Here is a 27,233-nt window from a genome sequence, read left to right as displayed (position 1 = left end):
ATGACAAATATTTCAAACAAACTTGCCTCTGAATATTTTACCTTTTATATTATACCTGTGTTTTTCCCAACTTTGGTACCATGATGTGGGTTACAATACAGTATAATACAATTATTGTAGAACTATATTATACAATTATAACAAGCACCAGCTTATGAATTGCCAATGATATATCACATCAACACTGGATATTAATCTAAACTGACAATAATATAAACAGTGATACACCCTGATCTACCCACTCAACATTTTTTTTCTAAAATCAACGGTATTAAAGGCAATTTCAAAATTTCTTCATATCATACTCTTGTGAAAATGTAGCCCCTTAAATGGCCAGAGCCCGCTGGCAGGTTATTACACAATTCTATAACTTACGATAAACACAAACAGTTTGCATTATAACTCATGCAGTTACTGAATAATAAGCCTTAGAATGTAATACGCCTGTGACTTTAAGGAGTTCATAACACAAGAAGGCATTTTAAGAGGGTGAGATTGTAATGAATAACGTTTTCTCTAAAAAATAATAATGATGTTACACTCCTGCATTTGAGTCTTGTGGTCACTGGTACTCAGTGAGGCCAGATATTTCCAGACCTGCTCTTCACTGACCACATGATGATACACCAGTACTCACAGTAACACCCAATAACACTCACAGTAACATGCAATAACACTCAACACTGTACCTAATACAAACCAACAGTATTCACAATAACACCTAACAATACTCACAATAACACCCAATAACACTCAATAGCCAATAATACTGATAAAAGCACTCAGTAACGCAGACAACACCCAATAATACTGATAATGATACACAAAAATACTCATAATATCAGTCAAGAACACTTATAATAACAGCCAAAAATATTCACAATAACAGCCCATAATACTCACAACACTCAATAATACGCATCATAACACCCAGTAAAACTTATAAAAAACATTCAATAATACTCAGTGGCATACATTAATCATAACAGCCAAAATCATGCACAACACAAAATTCTCATAATAATACACAATAACACTTATAATAACAGTCAATAATGCAGTAACACTCAATAATACGTATAAAAGCAGGCAATAATATTTCCAGTAACACCCAATAATACTCACAATAATACCCAACCATACTTTTAAAAACACTCAATAATACACATAGCAGCACCTGATAATAATCACCATAATGACCAATACTATTTACAACACACAGTGATACTAATACCTAATAATATTTAGAGAAATAACCAACAATACTCACAATAACATCCTATAATATTGACAAGGACACCCAATAACTCACAATAACACCCAACAACAATAATACACAAAAATATGGATAATAACAACCCAATAATATTCATGATAAAACTCAATAATACTCAAAGTAACACCAAATAACACTCACAGTAACACGCAATAATACTTTTAGTAACATGCAATAACACTCACAGTAACATGCAATAATACTCTCAGTAACATGCAGTAACACTCACAGTAACACCCAATAATACTCACAATTAGACCCAATAATAATCATAATTATACAATATTCACCACATGACTGAAACTCAGCACACGTCCTCTCCTCTATTAGAGCTTTGATGGGAAAAGGTCTGAGAATGATAACAACATAACCCAACATACTACCTTTAATCATTTCTGAATTCCACTGCTTCATCCAATTAACCAGCAGCTTGTCAAAGTGCACACACATGTACTTACACATACATACACACACACACACATACACACACACACACACACACACACACACACACACACACACACAGTGGAAGTTTCTAAGGGAATAATTTAGGCTCTGATGAACACTCCAGGCTCTTTAGGCCGGTCCCACTGACTCAGTCTCCCATGGAGAGGAACGGACGGAGACCAGAGAGAAGCATATGGGCCTCCAGGGAGAGGGAGAGGAAGAGGGAGAGAGAGAGAGAGAGAGAGAGAGAGAGAGAGAGAGAGAGAGAGAGAGAGAGAGAGAGGCTTCAGAGAATGAGTGAAAGAGAGAGCATCAATCAGTCCCCTAAGGGAGTGAAAAGAGGGGTAGAAGAGGGAAGTATGAAAGTGTGTATATGTGTGTGTGCGGTTGGCTGGTCCTGGGTCGGTAGTGGAGCTCCAGAACCCTGCTGATACACTTCCTGCTCTCCTATCCATCACTACCCTAATCAGCCTCGTTTCACAACCTCTCTCTCCCTTTCTCAACCTCTCTCTCTTACTCACGCACACACACACTAACCGCTTCACAGCAGACCCTGGAGAAAAGAGAGCCAGAGACGAGAAAGTGTATTTGTGTGTAAAGTAAAAGATACAGATAGAGTGTACGAAGGACATGGACAGTGAGCGAGAGAGAGAGATATGAGAGAGAGAGAGAGAGAGAGAGAGAGAGAGAGAAAGAGGAGAATAGAGAGAGGGTGGGAAGGAGAGAGAGTTTGAAAGAGAGCAGAGAAAGAAAGAAGAGTACAGAGTATGAGGGAGAGCAGAGAGAGAGAGACAGAGAGACAGAGACTGTGAGAGAGAGAATGCATGTGTGCAGGCAATCTACTTCAAACCATCCAGGAAACAGAGAGGATGGAAAAAAAAAAGGAGAAGTGCAGACTCCCCCTTTCATGCAACCAATTAGGCGGCTGCTCCATGAATAAATAAAAGCTAATGAATCCATGAATGGCAAAATACACAAACACCCTCCATTTCCCTCTGAGGGTGAATTAAATCAAGTCGGATATTCAATAACTCGCCACCTCCTGAAAAACTCCCGTCCAAAACAAACTAACTTTCTGCCAGTGGAAGGCGTGTTATTAGTAAAATAATTACGGCCGCAAGGATCAGAGCCTGGAGACTTAAACTAATGATCCCATAATCCATATGTATTACTCTAGAGCCGCAGCTAAAGCCCAGTGCTGCGGATTCCTCTCTATCACATATCACTATAACTTTCATTTGAATTTCTGTCTGTTTCACATTGGGCAAATCAGTGAGTTTCACTTTCCTATGGGAACATTTAACCTCAGAATTATGTATCAGGACGAGAGATACAATAGCGGCTAATCTTAATGCGTGTGTATATATATATATATATATATATATATATATATATTAAGAGAGAGAGAGGGAGAGAGAGAGAGAGAGATCAGCTCCCTTGGTTGGTCCAGACAACAGTATCCTGTGACTACTGATGAAGTACTAGAGGATGACCAACACAAACTGTGCAGCAGCAGATGAGCTACTGTTTCCGACTTTACATCTACAAGGTGGACCAAAAGGTAGGAGTGTCTAACAGAGTGCACAGTGAGTGGACACAGAGTTTAAAAACTCCAGCAGCACTGCTGTGTCTGATCTACTCATACCAGTGCAACACACACTAACACGCCACCACTATGTCAGTGTCACTGCAGTGCTGAGAATGATCCACCACCCAAATAATACCTGCTCTGTGGTGGTCCTGTGGGTGTCTTGACCATTGAAGAACAGGTTGAAAGGGGGCTAACAAAGCATGCAGAAAAGCAGATGGACTACAGTCTGTAATTGTAGATCTACAAAGTGCTTCTATATGGTAAATGGATGTCTTGGGTCTGTTTAGCATTCATACTTCAAACAAACCGAGTCCATTTAGGAGCCGACCGAGACCACCCTCCTTACAGGATCTCGGGTCGCTTATTTTGAGCACACCAGCATTTGAACAGCATTCACATGTGTCCAAACAAACCTTACTAACAGAGGAATCACACCAAGGATCATTTTAAACAAACCAAACCTGCCAAGTGTGAACTGCCATTGAAGAGTAATGTTACTGTTTTTCGAAATGGCTTATGAGGAGTGCTGCTGTTTTCTGTGCTTTAATCTTCACTTGTCTCTGGCCTTTTTTCCATTTTTCGCTTGTAGTCTCATTATTTTGAAATAAATTGCAATCATTCAGAGACAATCTTCCTCATCGGATCCTCAAGACACCTTCAGAAAAGACTCAAGTCAGCCAGACGAAGCAGCATTAGCATCAGTGTGGCAGACTTTTCTGCCTTTTTTAAACTTTTCCTGTGCTCTGAGTGCAATACATTTATTCTTCTTTCTCCATCACTAGTGACAGTGCTAACTTCATTTGTGATAAGTGTAAACAAGTCTCTTGTTTGACAGAGAGGATTATACAGTTAGAGGTGCATATCTGGATACTGGAAAAGAGCATGGCTAGTAAGCAAGGCTCAGATTGGCTGGCAGAAGCTCTGGGTGCTTTTGGGACAGCTAGTATGCCTTCAACTCCAGCAGCAGAGGCCTCATAGAGGGTGAAAGTTAATGCTATGGAGTCAAATCAGTGTCACCAGAACCTGAAACTGAATTTGTGATGCTGAACCTGAATTTGTGATGCTGAACCTGAAGTCCTTACACTTCCTGAGGCTGTAAAAATTAGGTTTAGAAATTCATGCTGTAAAAATTCAGGTTCAAAAATTCAGGTTGTAAAACTCAGGTCTGCAAATTCAGGTTGTAAAATTCAGGTTGTAAAATTCAGGTAGAGAAATTCAAGTTGTAAGATTCAGGTCTGGAAAGCTCAGGGAAACATCTGGGGTACTCGGGAAGAGTACCACTCATTATATTATAAGAATCACTTACTATATTATAAGAAATCAAGTATCAGCTTATATCTGTACGCACAACCAATAAAACAATAAATACTAGTATCTGATGTGAGCTTACATAAAGAGAAGGAAGAATAAGCGACTTACAATTGGAAATGTTCCACTGGCTTGCTCTTCTGCCACGGTCCTTCATCAGCATGTACTCGGTGACAAAGAAGCCACTCCCAGTGATTGGCCAAGGGTGAGCTGGATTGCATCTACGCTTGTTTGCTCTTCCCAAGTACCCCAGACGTTTCCCTGAATTTCTCGACCTGAATTTTACAACCTGAATTTCCAGACCTGAATTTTACCACCTGAATTTCTCAACATGAATTTTTACAGTTTGAATTTCTCATATTCAGCGTCACAGATTCAGGTTCAGAATCACAAATTCAGGTTCAGGTTCTGGTGACACTGATTTAACTCCATATAATGCTTCCCTACTTGAGGACCACCCTTCTCCAATTCACGTGTCCAACAGGTTTGCCCCACTCAGTGAAGCAACCACTGACAAACTTGTTGAAAGTGCTCTGGTTATGGGTGATTCTATTTTGTGCCACGTGAAAATAGATTCTGCTTTAGGGGCGCCAGTAGTAGTTAGCCAAGGTGCCAGGCATTAGAAGAAACCTGAAGCCAATCATAGGTTTTCTAGTATAGTCCTTAACATAGGTGCTGATGCCCCGGTCTGTGGCAATAAGAAGTTACTAAAAATAATATTAAAGAGGTGTGTAAATTAGCCCAGGCGATGTCCGATGCACTGGCCCCATCTAGTTCGTTGTGGCGGTGAAATCTACAGCAGCTGCTAACCTGCTGGTTGTCCAAGTGGTGCTCAAAAGTGAGCTTTGTTGACAACGGGTCAACTTTTGACGGCAAGCCTGATCTTTTGAGTCAGGATGCTATCAGTGTAATGCCCACTTTATTCGGTTATGCAAGTTATCCCTTAGGGATCCTGACCAAGAGAGACAAAAACAGACAGCAAGACAGACGGACGCTTAATTAAAGGATGTAGTGTTTAGCGTGCATGCATGTGTGTGCTATCACTTTCATTACACCCAAGCAAGAATCTCAGCAGCCCTGCAGCACTGCAGTAATGGCTTCCATCTTTCATTCGTAACTAAGATAAAAAAGGAAACCACCTGCTTTTTCATGAATGAGGATGCAGAGGAGTAAAAAAAAAAGAGAGAGAGAGCGAAAGAGAGAGAAATTGCTTTTCTCTTGACCTACATAGCATGGTCCATTTCCTTTGTTCCCCAGTGGCTACTGCGCACAAAGAGGAGGAGCTAATTACAAAGAGGGGCGCGTCAATCAATCCAACCAATCATATGCTGCTTGTCTAGGTGCTACTTTAACCTTAAGAAAAATGAACAGGTGTGTGTGGGTGCATGTATTAACTCACTAATTTACTGTCTCAGCTGTAGGCAATCTGTTTAGTATCTCTCAGGAGTTTATGGTGACTCCCAGGAGACATGGGCGATATCCAGTCGCTAGAACTCGCGGTCCATACGCACATATTACTGAAGCAGACACTCCTCTTCCCTCATTGATCTTCCAGATGCCTCAGCGAGAGTCTGACCCACTTCTCCACATAACTGCTCCGATGGCGAGCACTACTCTATCATATTAATGGCACGAAACTCCACCTGACCTACATATGGGCTCTAAGCTAGACTGCTCTACCTCCAGCTTCTCAGCCCAGCCTTCTGGGACAAGCGTCTAGTCCACATTTCTGCTCTGCTCCAGCTCCCAATACACATGTGCCAGGTAACGAGCATTCTCCAGCCCTCAATTACCTGGTGTGTGTTTGGGGCTCTAACAGAACAAAACTGGACAGGGTGGGAGTCCCCATGGACTGGATTGAGAAAGCTGGTAGTAGAGAATGGATGGAACTTTGCACTCAGGGTTTTGTTGAAGAGACAGAGCCATCAATTCTGTTCCTGGAGGCTTGGTGTCCAGCGCAATTTGGTGACTTTCCTGCTCTGACACACTTACTAATCTTAAGTGATGAGTTAAAAAGTGTGTTTGAGCAAGATGTTCCCTAACTTTCATTGGAGAACCAAAATCTATAACCCCAGTTGTAGAAGATGTGAGTGTTGGCTGAGAGTATCTGGAGTAACTGACCATGGTCTCATTAGGTGGGAAAGATTGAAAGGCTTACTGGCCTTGCTCTAATTGGGCAAGATGGATGGAGTTTCTCTCTCTGGGTCCCAAGCAAGTCCTAAGCATCCCAGGTTAGCTCTTTTTACCTGGGTCAGGTTGGGAGACTTGATGGGCATCCCAAAAGACTGGACTAAGGATGTTAGGTAATAGGTAATGTTAGGTAAAGATGGAGATTATGCAGTGAAAGATCCTAGATGCGTTCCTGAGTAGCTCAAGTTGCTTACCAGTATAATTTGGGGGTATATAATAACTGGCCATGGTCTCCTTCCATGGGAGACGGATATAAATGTTTATCGCTCCCCAACTCTTCCTGTCTCCAGCCCTGGGGATCAAATTCCTTTCACATTTTTTTCTGGTTTCCCTCCTCTGATTCATCTGACATGATTTGACTCATCAGTTAATTATCATGCCCTTCAATGTGATGAGTTAGGTGTCTGGGGAAAGGCAAACATGTGCCTGGGACTCCCAGAACGGGGATTGAGAATCACTACTATTGTGTAAACCCCCTTTGCTTTCAAGTGTGCATGAGGTGTGAGGACTCACTGGTGCAGGGCATGTCTGGCTGGTCTCCGTCTGCTCTGTAGTAGCCGTTCCTGCACACACAGATGGTGGAGGCCTCAGATGTAGATCTGCTGTTGGAGGGACACTGCAGACACAGTTCAGTGCCCTGACTTGACTTAAACGTCCCCGGAGGACATGCTGTGGAGAGAAAGAGAGTCATAAGTTAGTGTTGGAACAGTCATTTCTGTAAAATCATAGCATGTCCAAGGTAGTGGAAGAATATAAAATTACACACTTCCACAGAGAGATGGAGAGAAAGAGGGCACGGTGGAATTTAGTCTGGCAAGAAAATCAAAGTATTAAATGAACATAAAAATCCATCAAATCTCATACAAATCTCCTTTTCACTCTTAAACAACATGTACAGAGACAGGTAAGACAAGCAAGTCCTATTTAGTTAGTCTGTGCTAGTTTAATATTCCTCTCTGTAGACTAAGGAATGGCAGCTACATTCAATATGGAACATTGCTCGGCCCTAGATAAGCTCCTGCTAGGGAAACTAGATTCACAGAACCATCACTGTGGAATTAGGCCCGCTAGAGGAACATCAGACACTTTCCTCTAGTAAACCACACATACAGAGTGTGATTAAAAAAAACTGAGGCAGTTATTCAAATAGGGAGACTGTAACACAACCACAGGGTCAAATACATCTTCCTTGGAAACAGCAAAGGTGTGTAATCTCTTATTGACTTGACTCACTAGTTGCACTCTAGGGAGAAATGTAGAAAGCTGAAAATGATGCACTGCTGCGTTTTTGTTCTGGTTTGCTTTTAGCATTCATTTGACATAAAGACAGAGGTATGTAGGTCGGTTGTAGGTGCACGATCTCTTTATTTGTGGTAATCCTCTCATAGTCACAATAGACATGTTAAAGCACAGGCAGGCAATATCTAAGGCATACCCATACTCAAAAAAAAGAAGACAAAGCAAGGTAGAGGTCTGCACTCCTACAGATTCCCACCGTGGGACCCACCATAGTATTTTGCGGCGTGGGACTAATTTTCAGTGTTGCACACGGGAGCGGGCAGGAAACCAGCCCACTGTAGACAGGAGCAGGACAAAGCACGCAAACGAATGAATAGCCTAAATTAAGTAGAATGATCACTAAATCATATATAAAATGAGTTCAAATGAATGAAGTCATTGTAAAGAGTTGCAAAGCAACGAATCACGTGAACAACACTAGCTTACAGAGATGGCGGAGCCTTCAGTCCAACGGCCACAGCTGCCAAGCCCAGCAAAACACCAAAAATAACCGTTCTGTGGTTTAATTTCTGCTTTGTGTTTGCTGGGAATAAAAGGTATAATGTGAAATTACTTCAGACGTTGCCTGATGATCATGACTGCCATGTTATTTCAACAGAGAATAATGTATTTGTTAATAGACTAAGTCAGATATTGGGTGTAAGTTCGCCATGATGGAACTGCGAGGGTGGGAGCGGAACAAAATGTTTCAGTTACGGGCAGGAGCGGGACAAATAATTCAGATTTTCTGCAGGAGCAGGATGAAATCTTGTGGGAGTGGGACTGAAAAAACAGTCCCATGCAGACCTATAAAGCAAGGGTCAAAACAGGAAAGTAACAAGCAGAAAGCACGGCTTAGCGCTCAGGATAAACACAGACTGAGACTACCACATACTGTTTGCGTACTGCTTGTGCCCAAATGCAGTATGTGACCAATACGCAGTTTGCCAGTACAACAAACATACCTGAATGACTTACTACTCCGACCAAACATTCCAGAACGCAGTCAGAGCTATCTCTGTGATATTCTGCATCCCAAAATGCAATGCGGTTGTTTCAGGAGGATGTAACCACTGACATAACTGCCTGGATATTTTTAATAGCCCTGGATTTGGCCTTTCCATACATGAATAACAGTACAATAAAAGAAGTTTGTCCAAATGTTGCTACACTGAAATTCCCAATCAGTTTTCTCTGCTGGTCTTGAGGTCGGTTTGATTACTTCATCTCTTAAATAGGTAATAAGTTAATGTACTGCAAATGTAACGTGGCTAAAATAGTAATTTAATAGCTAAAGTTGGTCTCAGCCAAACAATCCAATCAGTTTCAGCTTTAAGGCTCCCGTGGGGAGTCACACAGTAAAACTAGCTTTATTACCAACTACGAGCGTAATGACTCACAAACGGAGGAAAACGAGTGTGTTTGGAAACCATGTAGCTTTACCGCAAAGACAAATCCAAAGCTCACATTGTTTAAAGTTCATTTTTGGCTTTGAAGATGGAAAACAACCTCCTGCCCTCGGTTACTGTATGGGATGTATTTTAAAAGTTACACAGGCTCATCTCTTGACTGAAATATGAACATACATCTTGAAAAGCAGCTAGCAACCATTGCTAAAAAGTGATTGCAGAGCTGAGGAAAATGGGGCGGGCCTTGAGACGGTTCTGATGTTCACGGCCTCGTCATGCCCCTGTCCTGTACACGGCTTGTGCCCTATACTGGATATTATACAGTATGCTAATGAAAAATAGCAGCACGCAGTATACAGTACGTTGCTGCTTTCGGATCAAAACTTTGTATCTCCAAAAGGGTAACTTTACAGCAGAAGGAAAAAACATACTTTACTTTTAATGTAAGTCAATGGAACCAGTCATTTTGGGCCCTTTCTTTTGCTCCGTTCATTATGAAATTTACACACAATGTAAAGAACAGCTAGTATTTTTAAATTATGTAAAAAACAGATATGAGGTTTTGTTCCAAAAGCAGCGATATACTGATGCAGTAAATAGTACACAACATGCTATTTAGAGCACAACCAAAAAATTTTCAAGCATAAAAACACAGGGGTATATGTAGGAGTCTTAAGTAGTCCAGAGAATGATCAGCAGGTGTGTGAAATTAAGAAGTGGGTGGAGCTGGAAAAGAAAACAAAAGTACATACCCAAGCCATGTGCACTACCATTCAGGCCCAGAAGGGGGTAGTTTGAGACAATATGAGATCAAATCAAAAGATGTGAGCAAAAGTCATATGTAGAAAAAAAGCCTGTCAGCAAACTTTTGCCAGACCTCCTGGTCCATTTGAGGACATTACTTAAATGTGACACTCCTCCTCCCTTGTTGATCTTCCAGATACCTCGGTGAAGAGGTAAGGGTCTGACCCTACCCCCATAACTTGAAAGGCAGTCATAAAAGTGAAATGAAGGAAAAAAACACTGATTTCACAAATTACAATGTGCTTTATGTACGTCTTGAGCCGGGATGTCAGCAAACTGTGCTGGACTCCAGCCCTCAGTGCCCCTCCCTTGTTGTAAAGCAATAAGCCTCAAGAAGCCGCATTATTTTCCAGTGACACGAAGTGGGATTACTGCTTTTAGAAAACGATGGAAACTTGGCACATCAATGCATAATATATTTGATCTGTGCAGTCACATGTAGAGTGTTTAATAATGCCTGTGAATGTGCCTCAGCCTCGTTTAAAAACCAAAACTATTTATTCTATACAAAGTCAGAGCTCATGAAAACATCAAGAGATGCTAAATGCACCCACATGTCAACACAGCACCAGAAATCAATCTGCTGCAGGCGCCAAGGAAGGTCTGCAAAAAGGAGACGATGGTTTATTCCATGTTTGGTCTGTTTAGATAAGCAGTTTACATTGTTTTTTTTTTTACTCTAAGGCTACCGTTATGGATAGTAAGTGCCACTGCGCCCCTTCTCGACCCCTTGCCCTCGCCCTCCCTGCTCTCGGCCATTACTGTCCCTTAACGAACAAGGACCATGTCTTACCAAAACCCTGCCGATTTTGCTAGCTATCGCTGACCTGCATATAGACACACGGCCCTGTTCTATGACATTACAGATAACTCCATTAGAGGGTGTGGAATGACCTTGAATTGTCATTGGTTGGTAAATATTTAATTTTAATAGCTTTAATAACTTTTAAACAAGTAGGCCTACCAAGGTTTTAGATATGGCTAAAGCAGATTTAATAAACTGACAAACTTCTGAGGTTTCTCTGCAGCCTCCTTAGCAGCCCCCAGTTAGAGAACCACAGGTTTAAATGTCTTCATTCCGTTTTGTGCTCATACTTCAAACAAACCCCACCAGAGTATTTTTGGAAGCAGATCCTGACTGACCTCCTCAGGGGATCTCAATCTGCTTATTTGGTGCGCACCAGGGTTTGCATTACAGCACTCTCACTTGTTCTAATGAACCACACCAACAGAGCAGTCACACCAAGGTTCGTTCTAATCAAACCAAACCTGCCAAGTGTGAATAGACGCTAAAAGCCCATTATTGTGAAAAACATTAGGAAAAACGTTCCACTTTGTGCTACGAGTTTCTTCTGCTGTTTTACATAGAAATTTATCTTCCCTGACATTGTGAGTGATGTTCAGCATTTTCTTAGAGGGCCCCCGATTTGCTCTTATGGCGTTTTATGGCAGTGAGGTATGGGACGGTACGGTTACAAAGCCATGATCACGCTTTTTGCCATTATTTCCACTGCCAAGTGAACCATATTGTGCTTGAGTACCTGGGCTGAATTTAAGTACCCTTCTTGCAGGGGTACAACTCCATCATTAATATTACAGGCTTAAATTAAAGTACTTACAGTTTGATTAACTGTAAAACGGCAGAATAAAAGTCTAAAAAAACGTCACCCGAATGGATTACATGCTTCAAATGTTCGTGTTTCATTCAGAAGTCGCATCAAACCCAGGCTGAATCCCAAACGACTCCATACTCCCTAAATAGTGTGCTATCTATGAAAGTTTAGAAATTCTAGCCTCTACAGACAAACAGTGCATCATTTATCGAGTATGGATGTGGCTGAGTCCCAAATTACTAACTCTTAGCTATATTTTGCACTGCTGGGCTGCAGGATCCAGTATTTAAATTCCTACGTAGTGCAGTATGTGGGAGCAGGGAGCCATTTGAGATTCAGCCCCAGGATGAGAAGGGGGCGCTGCTGGACTTGGGGTGGTAATTTGGAGACCAAAAAGTACTTATAAAGCGAAGGTTTTTGCATTAAACAGTGCTGTCTTATCATATATTCATTGTTATACAACAAAAAGTTAAAAAGTTCCTGAAATGACCGCAATATACAGCGATGGAAGATTGAACGTTCTCCTCATTCAGTGGCCCATGGTTGCTTGGCAAGGTAAAGCAACTCAGTTTCTTGGTAGAATACTTGTTTATGTCTACTGTTAATAAAAACTTTTATATTTTCTGAAGAATTGTGTATTCTTTCATATTTTATGTTGGCTGCTGTTTTCTAAAAGCAATAAGCCACTTGAGGCTGTGTGTTACTGCGATTTTATCACAGGGAAGGGTGTTCTTAGGCCTGTTCTTAGGCTCGAAGCAAAATCGCAGTAATGCACAGCCTCTCGTGGCGTATTTCTTTAACATACAACTCTATATAACCCAAGAAGACCACCATTCTTACATCAGCCTTTTAATTTCTCTGAGACTTGAATGCTGGGTCCACAGAAACAACCCACAGACATGAATACAAACTTGTATGTGTGTATTTGTTAATCACCACAGTAAAGAGGAGCAACCAAGCTCCTAAAATGCATTAGTAAGTACTTTTTCCATCTCATAATACCGATGTTGATACTGATACTGGGGATCCATTGAATTTAGGCGTAAATATGGATTATAGTAGAACGAATTAGACAGGTTCAACAACTTGGTTATAAAAATAAACATTACCTCCGCTCTGCAATTTGGCTCAAATTTAGTATGGGGGGAAAAAATGATGTTCTGTACACAGCCACCAGCAGCTCCGCTCAACTGGAACATTGGCTAATTAATGCTTCATTATGCCGCCAACAAATAACTGTCAAACCCTAATATCGACCCAGCACAGAGTTTCAGCAATTATCCGGTGGTACCGCACCAATACGAATATGCACCGCTGCTCATTAATATGCATTACATGAGATGCATGGGAGGAGCACAGATGATTAATATGTTAATTTATCGCTCGACACATCTATTTGCACTCTGAGATTGATGGGAGGCAGAGGCAGAGTAAACAAAGAGAAGAATGAGTGACCAGAGAGATGGATGGAGGGAGGGACGGAGGGAGTGTCGTTCTCTCATTTAACGAGAGAGGAGAGGAATAACTCATCCCTCTTTCTCAGCCCAAACGAGCTGGCTCCGTCCTCCCGGTGATGGAGAGATTAAATCTTCACACCTTCTCCTCCACGAAAGCCTTTTGAGGTTTAATTAAACATTTTACAGTTCATTAAAACAAAAGGAGATATGCAGGGTTCTGGGGGCAGATCAAATTTTATTAGATTGTTAAATATTTAACAGTGGCTTTTTAGCCCCGCGAGGCAGAACGCAACTATATCAACTCCACAAGAAAGCGTCTTTTTTCTGGCCTGTTGAATGAAGGACAAGTGTTTTCAGGTGAGCATATGGCCTTGAAAACGAGAGAGCAAAGGCCAGGCACCGTAATGTTTCTCTCACTTTCCCTGGTATTAATGCCACTTTAACATCATAATTCTACTTTTTTCTCAAAATATTACGACTTTATTTTCAAAATGTACTACTTGTAGTTTTTTTGCCAGTGGCCCTAAAACGCAGACGTATATAACACCTTTTGGTACATACTTTATAATATTCAAACCCACATTATATAAGCTATTAAAGATAATTATAGCATATAAAATAGAAAAATCCTTAATACAGCAAGGAATTACAGACCTCCAAGCAGTGACTGTAGTTACTAAGTACAACAAAGTAAAAATAAATAAACAAACAATACTAAGGCATCCAAAGTGTAAATAAACACCAAGCCACTCTGATGTGATGCAACACACAAACCCATCTTTTAAGGTGAAATGGAAAAGAAAAAAAAAAGCCATATCGCCTCCTACACCTCCTGCACAGTACTGCAATCTGTCGAAAAGACTTCATCTATCATTCTAGATATGAACATCATAGAGTATCATATATGGGACTAATCTTTGCACCCCTAAATGAAATATTTATGATGAGATGTTGTTTGCCCACCTTCATCTTCTGTGTGTAGTGCATGTGACCAATCAGTATTGGTCAATCAGCTCTCCACACAAACAGAGAAGAGAGGAGAAAATGAATAAACAAATGCAGGAAATAAGGGGAAAAAAGAGAAAAGAGAGAGAAACATTTGGTTCACAGCTTTGCCCATCACACTCACACACACACACACACACACACACACACACACACACACACACGACAGAATGTGTGAAGGTGTGGGCAGTGTGGTGGGGGTTGACAGACAGCTTTTGACCCGGCCCAACTGACGCTGACGCTGCCTTCTGCTTCTACAACACACGCGCACAAGTACAAACACACACTCAAGCACACACACACACACACACACACACACGGATCCCCAAAACTGCAACACTTCAACACCTTTTCCAACCCACACAATGCAATAATATAACAGTTATGCAACAAGCTGGGATGCTGGTAAACAACCCATACATCAGAGAGAGAGCAATTATTATATTTATAAAGATTATTATTCATTATAAAGGCCTCAGGCCTGAGACGGGCAAAACTAAAATGCACAATATGTAAGAGGGGGACTGGGATTTCTAGGTAATTTCTATTTTTTTTTATTTTTTCTATTTTTTCATATTTCTGTTTCTCTGTTCCAGCCTCAATATAATTTAATAGAGAATAATTGTATATAACTGAAGCCGTATATGAAGATACTGTAATTACCTCAATTACCTCCTGCTTAGTACTGTAATTAGCTTATTACATTAGTGCTAGTTATTCTGCCACAATCTCAAACAGATCAACATACATGCACATAATATTCATCCATCTATCCATCTATCTATATATCTGTCTATCTAAATGTCTCTGTGTGTCTATCTGTATATCTATGTCTCTCTATCTATCTCTTTGTTTATCTGTCTGTCTGTCTGTCTACATATCTATCTATATGTGTATCTACCTATATGTTTCTCTGTCTGTCTGTCTATCTATCTATATATTTATATGTCTATCTGTTGGTCTATTTCTCTGTTTGTCTATCTATCTCTTTGTTTGTCCATCTATCTCTCTGTTTGTCTATCTCTGTATGTCTCTCTATCTGTCGGTCTGTCTATCTATCTATCTGTACATCTCCATCTATCACTATCTACATCTTTGTTTGTCTGTATGTCTATCTATCTATCTGTATGTCTCTCTGTCTGTCTGTCTATCTACCTGAATGTCTCAGTTTGTCTATCTGTCTGTCTGTCTGTCTATCAATCTATCTATCTATCTATGAATGTATACAACTTTGTGAAGTTCAACTTTTGTGTAGTTCTTCATGGATCTTCATGCACAAAAAGATCTTTGTAACATCAATGCACAACAGACAGACTCTCTCTCGCTCTTTATCTCTCTCTCCTCTCTCTCTGTCACTCCCTCTCTCTCTCTGTTTCATCTTGAAAAAATAAAGGTCAGAGTTAAAATTCAATTCTCTCTCTCAAACACACACTCATACACAAACTGAGCCAGAGTGTGAATGTGTGTGCGTGAGTGTGTGTTTAATGATGTGTACAGTGTTCACCCTGAGGCTGATGTTTACTGTGGCTGAAGATGCTGTGAATGTGTTGAAGTGGATAGAAGCTACTGTTGAATCAGTAGTGTGTGTACGCAGGTCAATGTATAACAACTGAAAGTCCCACACAACAGACACACATATTTACACCAGGTGTGAAGCCACAGGTGGGCCAGGGTGGGACGTGGCCTACCCAAGCTGATCACAGGCCTAAACAATCAAATGGGGAAATAATATTTACTAAGCTATAACTGTATTATGTTCAGTCCAAATATGTTGGTTTAATTTTGCAGATGCTGTGCCTGTGGTGAGTGGACACTGCTTTTTAGTGAAGGGTGCTGCGGTGGTGCTTGTGCTTTGGTGAATCCAGCATTCTGGTTGATGTTTACACAGTCTTGATATTGTTTGGTATCAGCATAGAGCAGAAGCTTTGGAATGGGTAGGACAGGGATTGGCAACCCAAATGTTTAGAAGAGCCATTTTGTCCTTTCAACAAAAATCAAACCACCTTAGGAGCCAAAACATTTTATGTCCATCTTACCATCTTGGCTATAAATATGTCCCAGTACGTGCTAATGTACTAATATAGGCTAAAAATATAAATATAAACGAAAACACAGACTGCTCTGCTTTAAGCTTTAGCTCAGCTATAGCTGCTTTTCTCGCATCTCCAGCAGGAAACTTTTCCACAAAAGTGGAATAGTTTCTTGAAAAATGTCTCTCAACACCCTTTTTTTTACGACGCTGAAGTCATTCGCCAGATTCTTGTTCTGATTTTCCTGTTCCACCTTAAATGGTGCCTGATCGAGGTGCCAGAATGTAACTGCTGCACCATTTAAAATGGAATGGGAGAATTCAAAGAAGAAGCTGACTTCATTTTCGCGACCTTTTAGAGTTTGACAGTTTCTCACTGCAGATCAAACGTATCACAAAACCAGCTGGAGTGATTATAAACGCAAATAAGTCTATTCGTCTTTAATTATCGATGTTCATCTTTCATGTTTCTCTTTGTCTTTTCATTAGCTACTAGCTAGACCAGATTCTTATCTGTGTTGCTATGGTGATCAGCAGTCTGCACACCAATCTTCAGGGTGAAAAGGTGAATTAGCAGTTATAGGCTACAACTCCAGTGTTTAAAACTATTTAGTGTTAAAACTGTGTTGAACGATCAGCAGAGCTTTATTTTACTGCAAAGGAGGATTATTTTTTTTTTTACCTCAACATCTAATTCTGCTGTGGAGCCGCAACAGGGCCGTAAAAGAGCCCCATGCAGCTCCGGAGACTCAGGTTGCCGACCCCTGGGATAGGGTGAAGACTGCAGTGGTGTCAGCTAAAGGTAATAGCCAGATGTTATGAAATTGCAGGCATTTAGAAATCACATCTACTAATTTAAAAAAAAAAAATATTTCTGCCCTAGACCACTGATTTCACACACCTACACACACACACACACACACAGGTTCTGTGTTACTCTGCTAAATGCTGTTCTGATATGCACATTTCATGCTGATTGTTTCTGGCTTGTTCTGACCGGCCTATAATTAATTCCCTTCTAGCCTCCATGCACGCACGCTGGGGTCAGCGTGGCCAGAGAGGACAAGAAACAGAAACAAAGCCAGAAAAGAAACGCAAATTAGAAATTACAACAGGACCAGGCGCTGCTGGCCCAGCGTTTTTAACTCTCCAAAAAAAGTGCTGGAAACTTTCACTGGCCGATTTATTTATTTATTTTTGCTAATTGAGCTCGCGTGTTATGAGCGTGAAGCTTCCACATCAAATCCATTAATTAACTCCAGTGCCTTTCTCCGTCATAGGGGAGATCCGTGAAGCGCAAAGCCGCAAACTACAGAGGCCTTAAGGAGGGAGAGAGAGAGAGAGAGGGAGAGAGAGAGAGAGAGAGAGGAGAGAGAGAGAGAGAGAGAGAGAGAGAGAGGGAGGCCTTGGCAGGAAGCCCAAAGCGTTTGCTGATTCGCAAAAGCGGAGGCGTTCTCTTTTCCTCAAAAGAGCAATCCAGCCATTCTGGAGGAGATGAAAGAAAGAGCTTTCGCCGTGCTCGACTTCTCCAACATTAGAACAGGAGAAACGCTCCGTCTCAGATAAAGCATTTGTGTGGGTTGAGAGTGACGCAAAGAGTAGAGAGTAAACTGTGCTAAGGAGGTCTCTATAATCCTCATTATCAGCAGTTGTGCCTTAGCAGTCGAGAGATTTTACTGTTGTTCTGCTATAATATTCAAATGTAATTACACTATACAGAGAGGTATGCAATAAATCCCATTTACATTCAACTTAGATTCTCTATCGACAGGTTTGAGATGTTTCTGTTTCTTTCTAAGTCTAGCAACGATGAAAATGTGAAGAATGATGAAAAAAGACAACTTTCCATTCAATTTAAATCATAATAACATATCTCCTCTTCTACTTAGGAATACAAGTGAAACATTAACTGATATCAAATCAAGTGAGCTACTGGTTACAACTAATTAAAATGGAATTACAGCATGCTCTTGTTATTGCTATTGATAAGTGTGACTTTTAAGGGTAAAATTCAAAGCTACATACAGTATTATTTGATCATATGGCTTTATTTCTGAGCATCATGTTCTGCATGAAGATATATGAAGCAGCTTTTACATTGACTAGCCATGGGTCAGTCAATCCTGTCGCTACACCATCACCACAGCGGAATGGCTTTAGTATGGCTGCTCACTAGGAACCAACTGCCAGTGGCTTGGTTTTTATGACATGCAATTACACAACGCTCCTGAGAGTTCTTTAGGCAGTTCTAGTGTCCACTCACTGGTCAATTTATAAGAAACACCCACCTTATGCTTCCACTCACTGACCACTTTATTAGAAACCCTACTGACTCACTACTGCCACTTTATAGCAGCTACTCCACTCACTGGCCACTTTATTAGAAACACCTACCTTATACTTCCACTCACTGGCCACTTTATTAGTAACACCTACCTTATACTTCCACTTACTGGCCACTTTATTAGAAACAACTACCTTATACTTCCACTCACTGGCCACTTTATTAGTAACCCTATGACTTCCACTTATGGCCATTTAGAAACACTACCTTATACTTCCACTCACTGGCCACTTTATTAGAAACACCTACCTTATACTTCCACTCACTGGCCACTTTATTAGAAACACCTACCTTATACTTCCACTCACTGGCCACTTTATTAGAAACACCTACCTTATACTTCCACTCACTGGCCACTTTATTAGAAACAACTACCTTGTACTTCCTCTCACTGGCCACTTTATCAGAAACACCTACCTTATACTTCCTCTCACTGGCCACTTTACTAGAAACAGCTACCTTGTACTTTCACTCACTGGCCACTTTATTAGTTACACCTACCTTAGACTTCCACTTACTGGCCACTTTATTAAAAACACTTACCTTGTACTTCTACTCACTGTAATGACCCTGGGTGTTGGAAAATTTGCACATGACCGTATAAGAGAGCGACTGGAATGTGTGTATGGATATTCATAAACGTATTATGCTGTAAAAAGTCGTAGAAGGACCATCTGGCCTCTCACTCTCCCATGGGCTTTCTTCATGGGGAGAGTACAAATATTTACAGCACACACACACACACACACGTACACACACATACAAGACTCCAATCTGTCCCGGCTTCCCTCTGTGTGCTGAGGGAACTTACTTACACACACATAACCACACACACACACACACACACACACACACACACACACAGGACTTATTTAACTGCGGCCACTTCAAAGCTACAGATTGCGTAGCCCTGAGGGCCCAAAGGACACACGCTGCTCACACTCTCAAACACGATCATAACACATGTCCAACTGTGCAGAGGGACATATGCAAAACACAGACACGCACACGCTTGCTTACAACTATTTCAGACAATACTGCAGGCTATATATTTGCAAACAATAGCAAAACAAACTTCTGCAAACTTTGACTTTGTTGCTGGGTACGAGGCCTGAGTGATATATTAATCCTGGTTTTAAAAAATCATGGTTATTGATTCTATATAGGGCTGCAGAAAATGAATATTTTCATATAGGATTATTAATGTGAATTAAATGACTAATAATCAATTTACTCCTTAAAATCTCTGGCTTATTATATACTAAGGTCCAATCCCATTTCACCCCTTGCCTCTACCTCTTAGCCCTTAGCCCTCCGTTTTGCGCGGTCACGTCTAGGGGTAGTGCATCTCGCTTTTTGTTGAGATAGAGGGGTAGGGCAAAGTGTTAGAGCTACATGGCCCTGTAAATGGAGGTTTTTCAGAGGCGACACTCCAAAGGGAGTGTCATGAGAAATGGCAAGATGGCTGCGCAAGCGACCAAAGAAACACACAAATGTGAGTATTTTCTCCGTTAAAATTACCATCATATTATCTTAGTTTAATGTTGTTTCAATGTATTTTGGTCCTTTTCTTTATAACAAGCATAAAAAATCACTAGTAGTACACTGATGTCTCGGTAGCTTGCTACATTTCCCATTTCACCTTAAATGCACCATTTAAGGTGGAATGGAAAAAACTGAACAAGAAGCTGGCGAATATCTGACTTCAGCTTCATATCACTGGAGAATTAGGGGTGGGTGATGATAAATAACTGCTGTATCCCCCTCTTTGAAGGCATATGATTCCCTAAATGTAACTAAAGCCCAGCAGTGAGGTTGCTGAACTTTACCCTTCTCTGTTGTCACCGCAGACTCGCCTACAGAGCATCACTAGTAGTCTGTTAATGAAGTGATGTTCTTTGTTATTTGAGGGTCCCATTTCATAGAGGAAGATTTCAGCCACTAACCCTTGTAACTCAGTACTGGTCACCAAGAGCTAAAATCACCACCACGGAAACCAACATGTAGCTCTTTGTTTAAGCCTGTTCACTATTGTTCACTATCGAGGCTAAAACTGGGGTAAAAGTTGTGTAGTGTAACCCCGGCTTTACACTATGACTTTTACTCTGATTTTAGCCCCGATTCTCAGTCTGGCCGAGTCTATGCTAGTCGGCTCCAGCCTGCAGATTTTAGGGTGACTCAGTGTCGACAGTTGACAGAGAGTCGAGTAGTGTGCGAGGGGCACAGACTCAGATTTTTTTCACGTTTCAAACCAGTTGGAACTTATCAAACGTTTTTTGGCCCGACTCTGAGCGGAATCTAGTGGTGTAAACTGATCAACGACTCAATCTGAACGGACTCCTGCAACAGCCAATGAAAACTGAGAGTGTGAAAGAAGAAAATAGAGCAAGCAAACAACGAAAAATGGTGAAAAGTCTCTCACATGTGGAGCGAAGCTTTATAATGAGCTGAGTTTAAGGCACGAGCACAACTGAGTTTATGGAAAATACCACACTGATCACATTTTTAAATCCATGAGCCTCACTTAAACATGTTTATCTGCTGCTTCTTCACTGTGTCAGTGCAAACCGCAAAGAAAACAGCAGCAGCACTGAGACGCTCTGTTTGTTTATTTGCGTCACCTAGTAATGGGAGAATGTAAGAGTTCGCGTGAGTTTCCGCGAGATCGTTGAATTACATTCGGTTCAGCGACAGCTTAAACGTTGAGTATTGTGTGATTCCTAATCGTTTAGTGTGATCCCCAATATTTAATTTGCCGAGAAATCAGCAAAAAACAGTCTTTTTATAATCTGTTAAGACTTTAAAAATTGTGCAGTGTACCCAAGGCTTTACTGACCGTTGACAGAGCTAAACTGAAGTGCTTACTCCACAGTATATCTATGTGAGAAATAAAGCTTCCTGCGGCCTGTAAACGAACTAAAGAGGCCTCCAGCAAAGTCACTTTAGCCTCATCTATCATCATGAACTTATCTCAACACATACACACAGGCAGGGTTCAAAGTCCGCAGGTCCGTTTGACCTTAAGGCGTATTTGCTGCTTTGCCCTTTGGGTGACAAGGACGGAATGAGAGAGCAGAATATATAGAAAAAAGGAAAGAGGGAGAGATTTAAACTGACATAGATGGAGAGAGTAGTCCATCTTACCTTTGAATAAGCACACGTGTGTATCTGTGCGCGTGTCCACTCATATTTGTCTGCGCTCTTTACTCTGTGTGACAGTGATGTATGAAGCTGACCAGACGAAACTGAGTTTCTCGCTCACTAGATAAAGGATTACTGTACGTGTTTGTGTGATACAGACAGAGGAAAAGGACGGGCGAAAGCGAATGTATCATGTTTTGGCTTCTCAGAAAATCATTCCAGCTTTTCCTCACTGTGGCCTGATGTGCCTTTTTACAAACATGAAGTACAAACACCTCTGATCTTTATTTATCTTCATTGGCTGGTTATGCTGCTGAAAAAAACCACTTTGCACTATGCAGGAGCTCTAAAATGTACTGCAATGTTGGATCCCGAGCTGTGTCGTTACTACAATTAATCGCTGGGTTACAGTTTTTCATCAATATTTTGAGACCTTGCTTTAATATTTATTCATTTATGTGCTCTTACCTTTGCTTCAGCTCAATATATGTTGATAAAGTATCTGCTAAAGGCCTGCAGATGACATTAGCTATGAAAGCAGTAGCAATTTAACAATCACGACCTTGGATAAAAAAGATCTACCACTCACTTCTGCAGAATGTTCTAAAGGCAAATAACATATCAGGGCTGATTCAAAACAGGATACAAAAGAAAACAGATTGCCAGACCAATATAATTATTTTTGTGCATCGTAAAGGACCCACATCCTACATTCGTTTCATATTTTACTTTTGTCCCTGAGATCCAATTATAAAATTCTTGTTATAATTAATTTATTACATGACCATTTTCCAGCCTCTCTTTACTTCTTCAAAACTAGTCAGATTGGAAATGACCATTATGGCCACTAGGGTGCTGGCTACAAGCAAAAATTAGAAAGAAATAACCATATTGAGACATGTAACTATTATTTTATCAAATAACTGAAAGGCCCATATTCTACATTTTTCAGGCATTTATAGTTTTCCCCTTTTGTGATTTTATGAACCAAAAACAGTCATAGTTCATTTTTACATGACCATTTATTCCTCTTTTCATTCCTTAGAATTCAACATGCTCTTTTTGCTACTGTGCCTTTAAGACTGGTATGTAAATTACTCTGTTCTGACTGGCTGATATGCACTGTGCCTCATTCAAAGCTGCCTAGGCTGAAAAACTACTTATGACTTCAGCATTATTGGGCGGAGCTAAACTGCTGTGGGCTGAATAGGCAGATATATGCAAATATGGGTAACACTGTAGAGTACGGAAGTCTGAAGAGGCCATGAGCTGTTGCTATAGTTTTCTGGATTGTCATCTTGAGATCACAAGATAATTAACTTGTTACCTCAAGATAACAGCTTTGTTATCATAAGATCAAAAGATAATTAACTTGTTACCAAGATAACAATCCAGAAAATTATAAATAATTATATACCTTATGGCCTCTGGACTTCCGTAGTAGGGTGCAGTTCATAAGGCTGCATGACAGCTACATAAGCCTGTCATGACAACTGACAATTCATAAATGTTTATAAATACTAATTCCAAAAGGCATCATCTGATATAAAAGCTACTTTAGCTAACTTTAATCAAAACTGGCAAATGTAACGTTTACAGTGAATGCCGCCTATTGGAATAAGCCTTTATAAACCTTTATGTAGGTGCCATGTTGCCTTATGAACAATACTCTACAGTAAAGTGTTACCCAAATATGTTTTCTTGATATCACAAAGACTGCGAATTCAAAACTAGTTTCAAAATTAGTTTCTACACATGGACTGAAGAGTGAATGGTACATTTTGAAACTAGTAGTGTTTACATATTACAGCAAACACTTATTTCAAGAAAGTGATTCAGTTTTCCATGTTATGGGCCCTTTAAAGACCCGGACAGCATGTTTTCGGACATTTAAATACCCTTGATTTACAATCGCAATAGATGGAATCTAATGTCTCAAGCCTACTGCATATCCCTCGTTGAAGATCATGGCTGCGTCTCAAACCACATACTACAGCACTAAATAGCATGTAAAGAATAGTGCACCATTTATATGTGCGTGATTTGAGATGCAGCCAAAGTCCTGTCTGTTTTTTCTACCTGTCATGGAAAAGGTGAAGGCGACACTGAGAGAAACCAAGAGTCAAAAGGAGCACCTATTCTCCTCTGGGCTGCACGGGACAGTCCGTTTATACAGACACAAACAGTGCAAGCAAGATTAAACAGAGGCGACTCAGATCACACAGGGAAAAGGTGCATTGGATAAACCAGTGACCAGTATTAAAATTCCACCAAAGGGGATTGTGATGGACATTTACATGATAGTAGACACGAGAGCACGGTGGGAAAGAGGTTTAATACAAATGGAAGCTCATAATAAAAAATGGTGGCTGATGACACTAAAACTAAACATAATGAAAAGAAGCTTTTTCAGAAATGATACAGAGGTCAGGGTGGCCTGAACTCAGCAGGGATGGGTCTGGGCGTGTGTGTGAAATTTTGCTCGTACAAGCTCCTTGTGCATGTGTGCAACTCCCTGTTCTGTCATCACCTATCTATCTCTCCTCTAAAGTCAACAGCCTAAAAGCCAGAAATTCCTCCTTTCTCTACCTTTCTTTTATTCTCTCTCTGTCTCTCTCTCTCCCCCCAAAAAGCACAGAGGTCATTAATCATCCCCTCCATTCTCCCTGTGTCAGGATCCATTTATCCCCATGGACAGAGCGAGCGAGCGAGAGAGAGAGAAAGAAAGAGAGAGTATGTTTCACCCACTTTAAAGTATGTCAGATTTCAAGGATTTCACATATATTTCTTGAATTCATATTACATAAAATACAACTGCTAATATCACCTTTGTATAAATAGGTATTAAGTAGAGGCCGTTCTCTGAAGACTGTGCTTGTTAGTGGAGAAAACAACATTGCAACTCAACAACATAGCAATAAATAGCACTTATATCCACCCTTTTTGCTTCATATGCCTTTCTTAAATGCAAAAAAACTTGAAGAATCATAAATACATCACTATCATTAAAGGGGAATTTAAAAACTTACCGAGAAACTTATATTGCTGTACAGTTTTGGTGATAGCAACCAGGGGTCACAATGAGTGTGTTTACACATACTTAATAATCCGATAAATTCACAGAAAAAGACGTGGCATAAACATAACGTAAACCTCCAACTTCATGCTGTTTTAAACATTGCGCCACTTTACCTGAAAATATGAACATATATCATGTAGAAGATGAAGAATATTTAAATCCTTCATTTAGTCAAGCATGTAGTTGGTTTCAGCGTCGCTCCAAAAATGTTTTGCTGCATCTCGCAGTCACGCTGCTTGCTTATTTCCGGGACCGGCGTCTGTTTCGCACATGCGCAAACTGAGAAATCTTAAGGACATCAGAGTAAGAGTTTACATGCGCTGAGAAATATGATTACTGAGCTAAAATACATCTCTCTTTATCAGATATCTTAATCAGATTTTTAGGCCTTACTCCAGTCTAAGAAACCAGAGTATGCTGTTTACACGACCATTTGAAAAATCAGATTATGATTGGATTGTTAAGTGCATGTAAACGCACTTAGACGCACACAAATATACCATTGTATTCACTATCTCAAACCACCAGTGGACCTACATGTGTCTTCCGAGTTTTTATATGTAATGCTGATAATGGTAAAATAGCTGTAAATGTAAGTGAATAAATTTTAAAAATATGTATATATTTACGAGCAAAACCTTCTCAAACCTATCGAACGACAAATGATAATATTACACAATGATCTGGCCTGTATTTCAGCACTACATCAAAGGTGTGTGTGTCCATGTGTTCACAGCAGAATCAAGGACTGCCCAACAGCCAATGGCTCCTTGGCAAGCTGTTGCCACGACAACGGCATACCCTGCATCACAGTGGCTTGTACCAGCACCTCCAACCAACACACACTGTCCCAAGCACCAGAGAGAGGGAGAGAGAGAGGAGAGAGAGAGAGGGAGATGGAGAGAGAGATAAATAGAGAGATAGATAGATAGAGAGAGAGAGATATACAGAGAGAGAGAGAGAGAGAGAGAGAGAGAGAGAGAGAGAGAGAGAGAGAGAGAGAGAAAATCAGCCCACATCCATCTTTCCACTTCAAAAGTCCTCTTCACTACCAAAGGCCTGGCACAAGAGCCACTCAACAAATCATATCACCAAAAAAAAACATGAATTTCCCCATATATACCAGTTTGTCCTCACTTTAGCAGTCCAGTCAAAGGCAAAAGCACTTCTTGATGTTTTAAATCAGCATTTGCTAGTCCTGGTTGTAGAGATCTGGCACTGCAACATTGAAAAATTGAGCAAAATATAGTACATACTAATACACAAAGGAAACTGATATTCTTTAGGGATAAAACAGAGGTTGGCAACATGCGGCTCTTTTACTCTACAGCAAATTATTCCACTTTTGTGGAAAGGTTTCCTGCTGGAGATGTGAGAAAAGCAGCTATAGCTGAGCTAAAGCTTAAAGCAGAGCAGAGTAAGTCTGCATTTTTGTTTATATTTTTAGCCAATTCTAGTACATTAGCACGTACTGAGACATATTTACAGCCAAGATGATAAATTGGACATAAAATATTGTGGCTCCCAAGGTGGTTTGATTTTTACTGAAAGGACAAAATGGCTCTTTTTAACATCTGGGTTGCTGACCCCTGGAATAGAAGGATCAATCAGGTGTAGATTAGAACTGGCACGTTTTGGTCTAAATATGTGATCATAGACCAATATTTCCTTAATTGGGCTGATAGTAAGAGCTGATCACAAAATATGTGGGCTATTTCATCAGTTTGGACCACAATAGGCCTGCGCCGGTTACACAGTCTTTTTATTTGGGTAACAGTATGGAAAGTAACCGTTAAGCTGTGGAATGTGGAGGGTGGAAATTTTGTCTTTACCTTTTAGTCCAGTAAATTTGAGATGGTCCCTTACACTGAAGCAGATGCAGAAGCAAGCACAGTGATGTGAGTTGAAGTTTAAAGTTTAATCTTTCTTAAAAAAAAAAAAAGGATACAGTAAAGCACACCTCAGTAAAAGTTATAGCTGTGGTATTCTATTCATTACACATTCTGTATATATATTACAGAACAGTATTACGAAACATGTTCAAGCTGTCATCTTTGATTTGGCCATGAAACTACAGATAGTAACAAAAAGTGCAAATGTCGCACAAACTTCAATGTCCAAGAGTTTATAGTCACTTAGCCTGATGCCTTATTCTCCAAAATCACGTAGTTTGCATAAAATAGACCAATAAATGAATGACTTTTTTCAAACTGTCTGTAATTATGCTTTTACTATCACTGGGGACTGTTGCCGCAGTAACTC

At 40.5% G+C, this 27,233-nt stretch overlaps 1 protein-coding gene across 1 annotated transcript in view; it reads right to left on the bottom strand.

The window, feature by feature from the left end:
• LOC118796783 (ephrin type-B receptor 1) overlaps positions 1–27,233 on the bottom strand; it is a 388,416-nt gene that overhangs the window by 163,899 nt on the left and 197,284 nt on the right. The window contains exon 5 of the mRNA XM_036555886.1: positions 7,326–7,481. Coding sequence (XP_036411779.1) covers positions 7,326–7,481 — 156 coding nt within the window. The remainder of the gene's footprint in view (positions 1–7,325; positions 7,482–27,233) is intronic.

The sequence above is a fragment of the Colossoma macropomum genome, unplaced genomic scaffold, assembly GCF_904425465.1.
Source record: "Colossoma macropomum unplaced genomic scaffold, Colossoma_macropomum, whole genome shotgun sequence".
NCBI classification, from domain to species: Eukaryota; Metazoa; Chordata; class Actinopteri; order Characiformes; family Serrasalmidae; genus Colossoma; species Colossoma macropomum.
The sequence above is the reverse complement of the archived record's forward strand: the minus strand, read 5'-3'. Positions and strand labels throughout refer to the sequence as shown.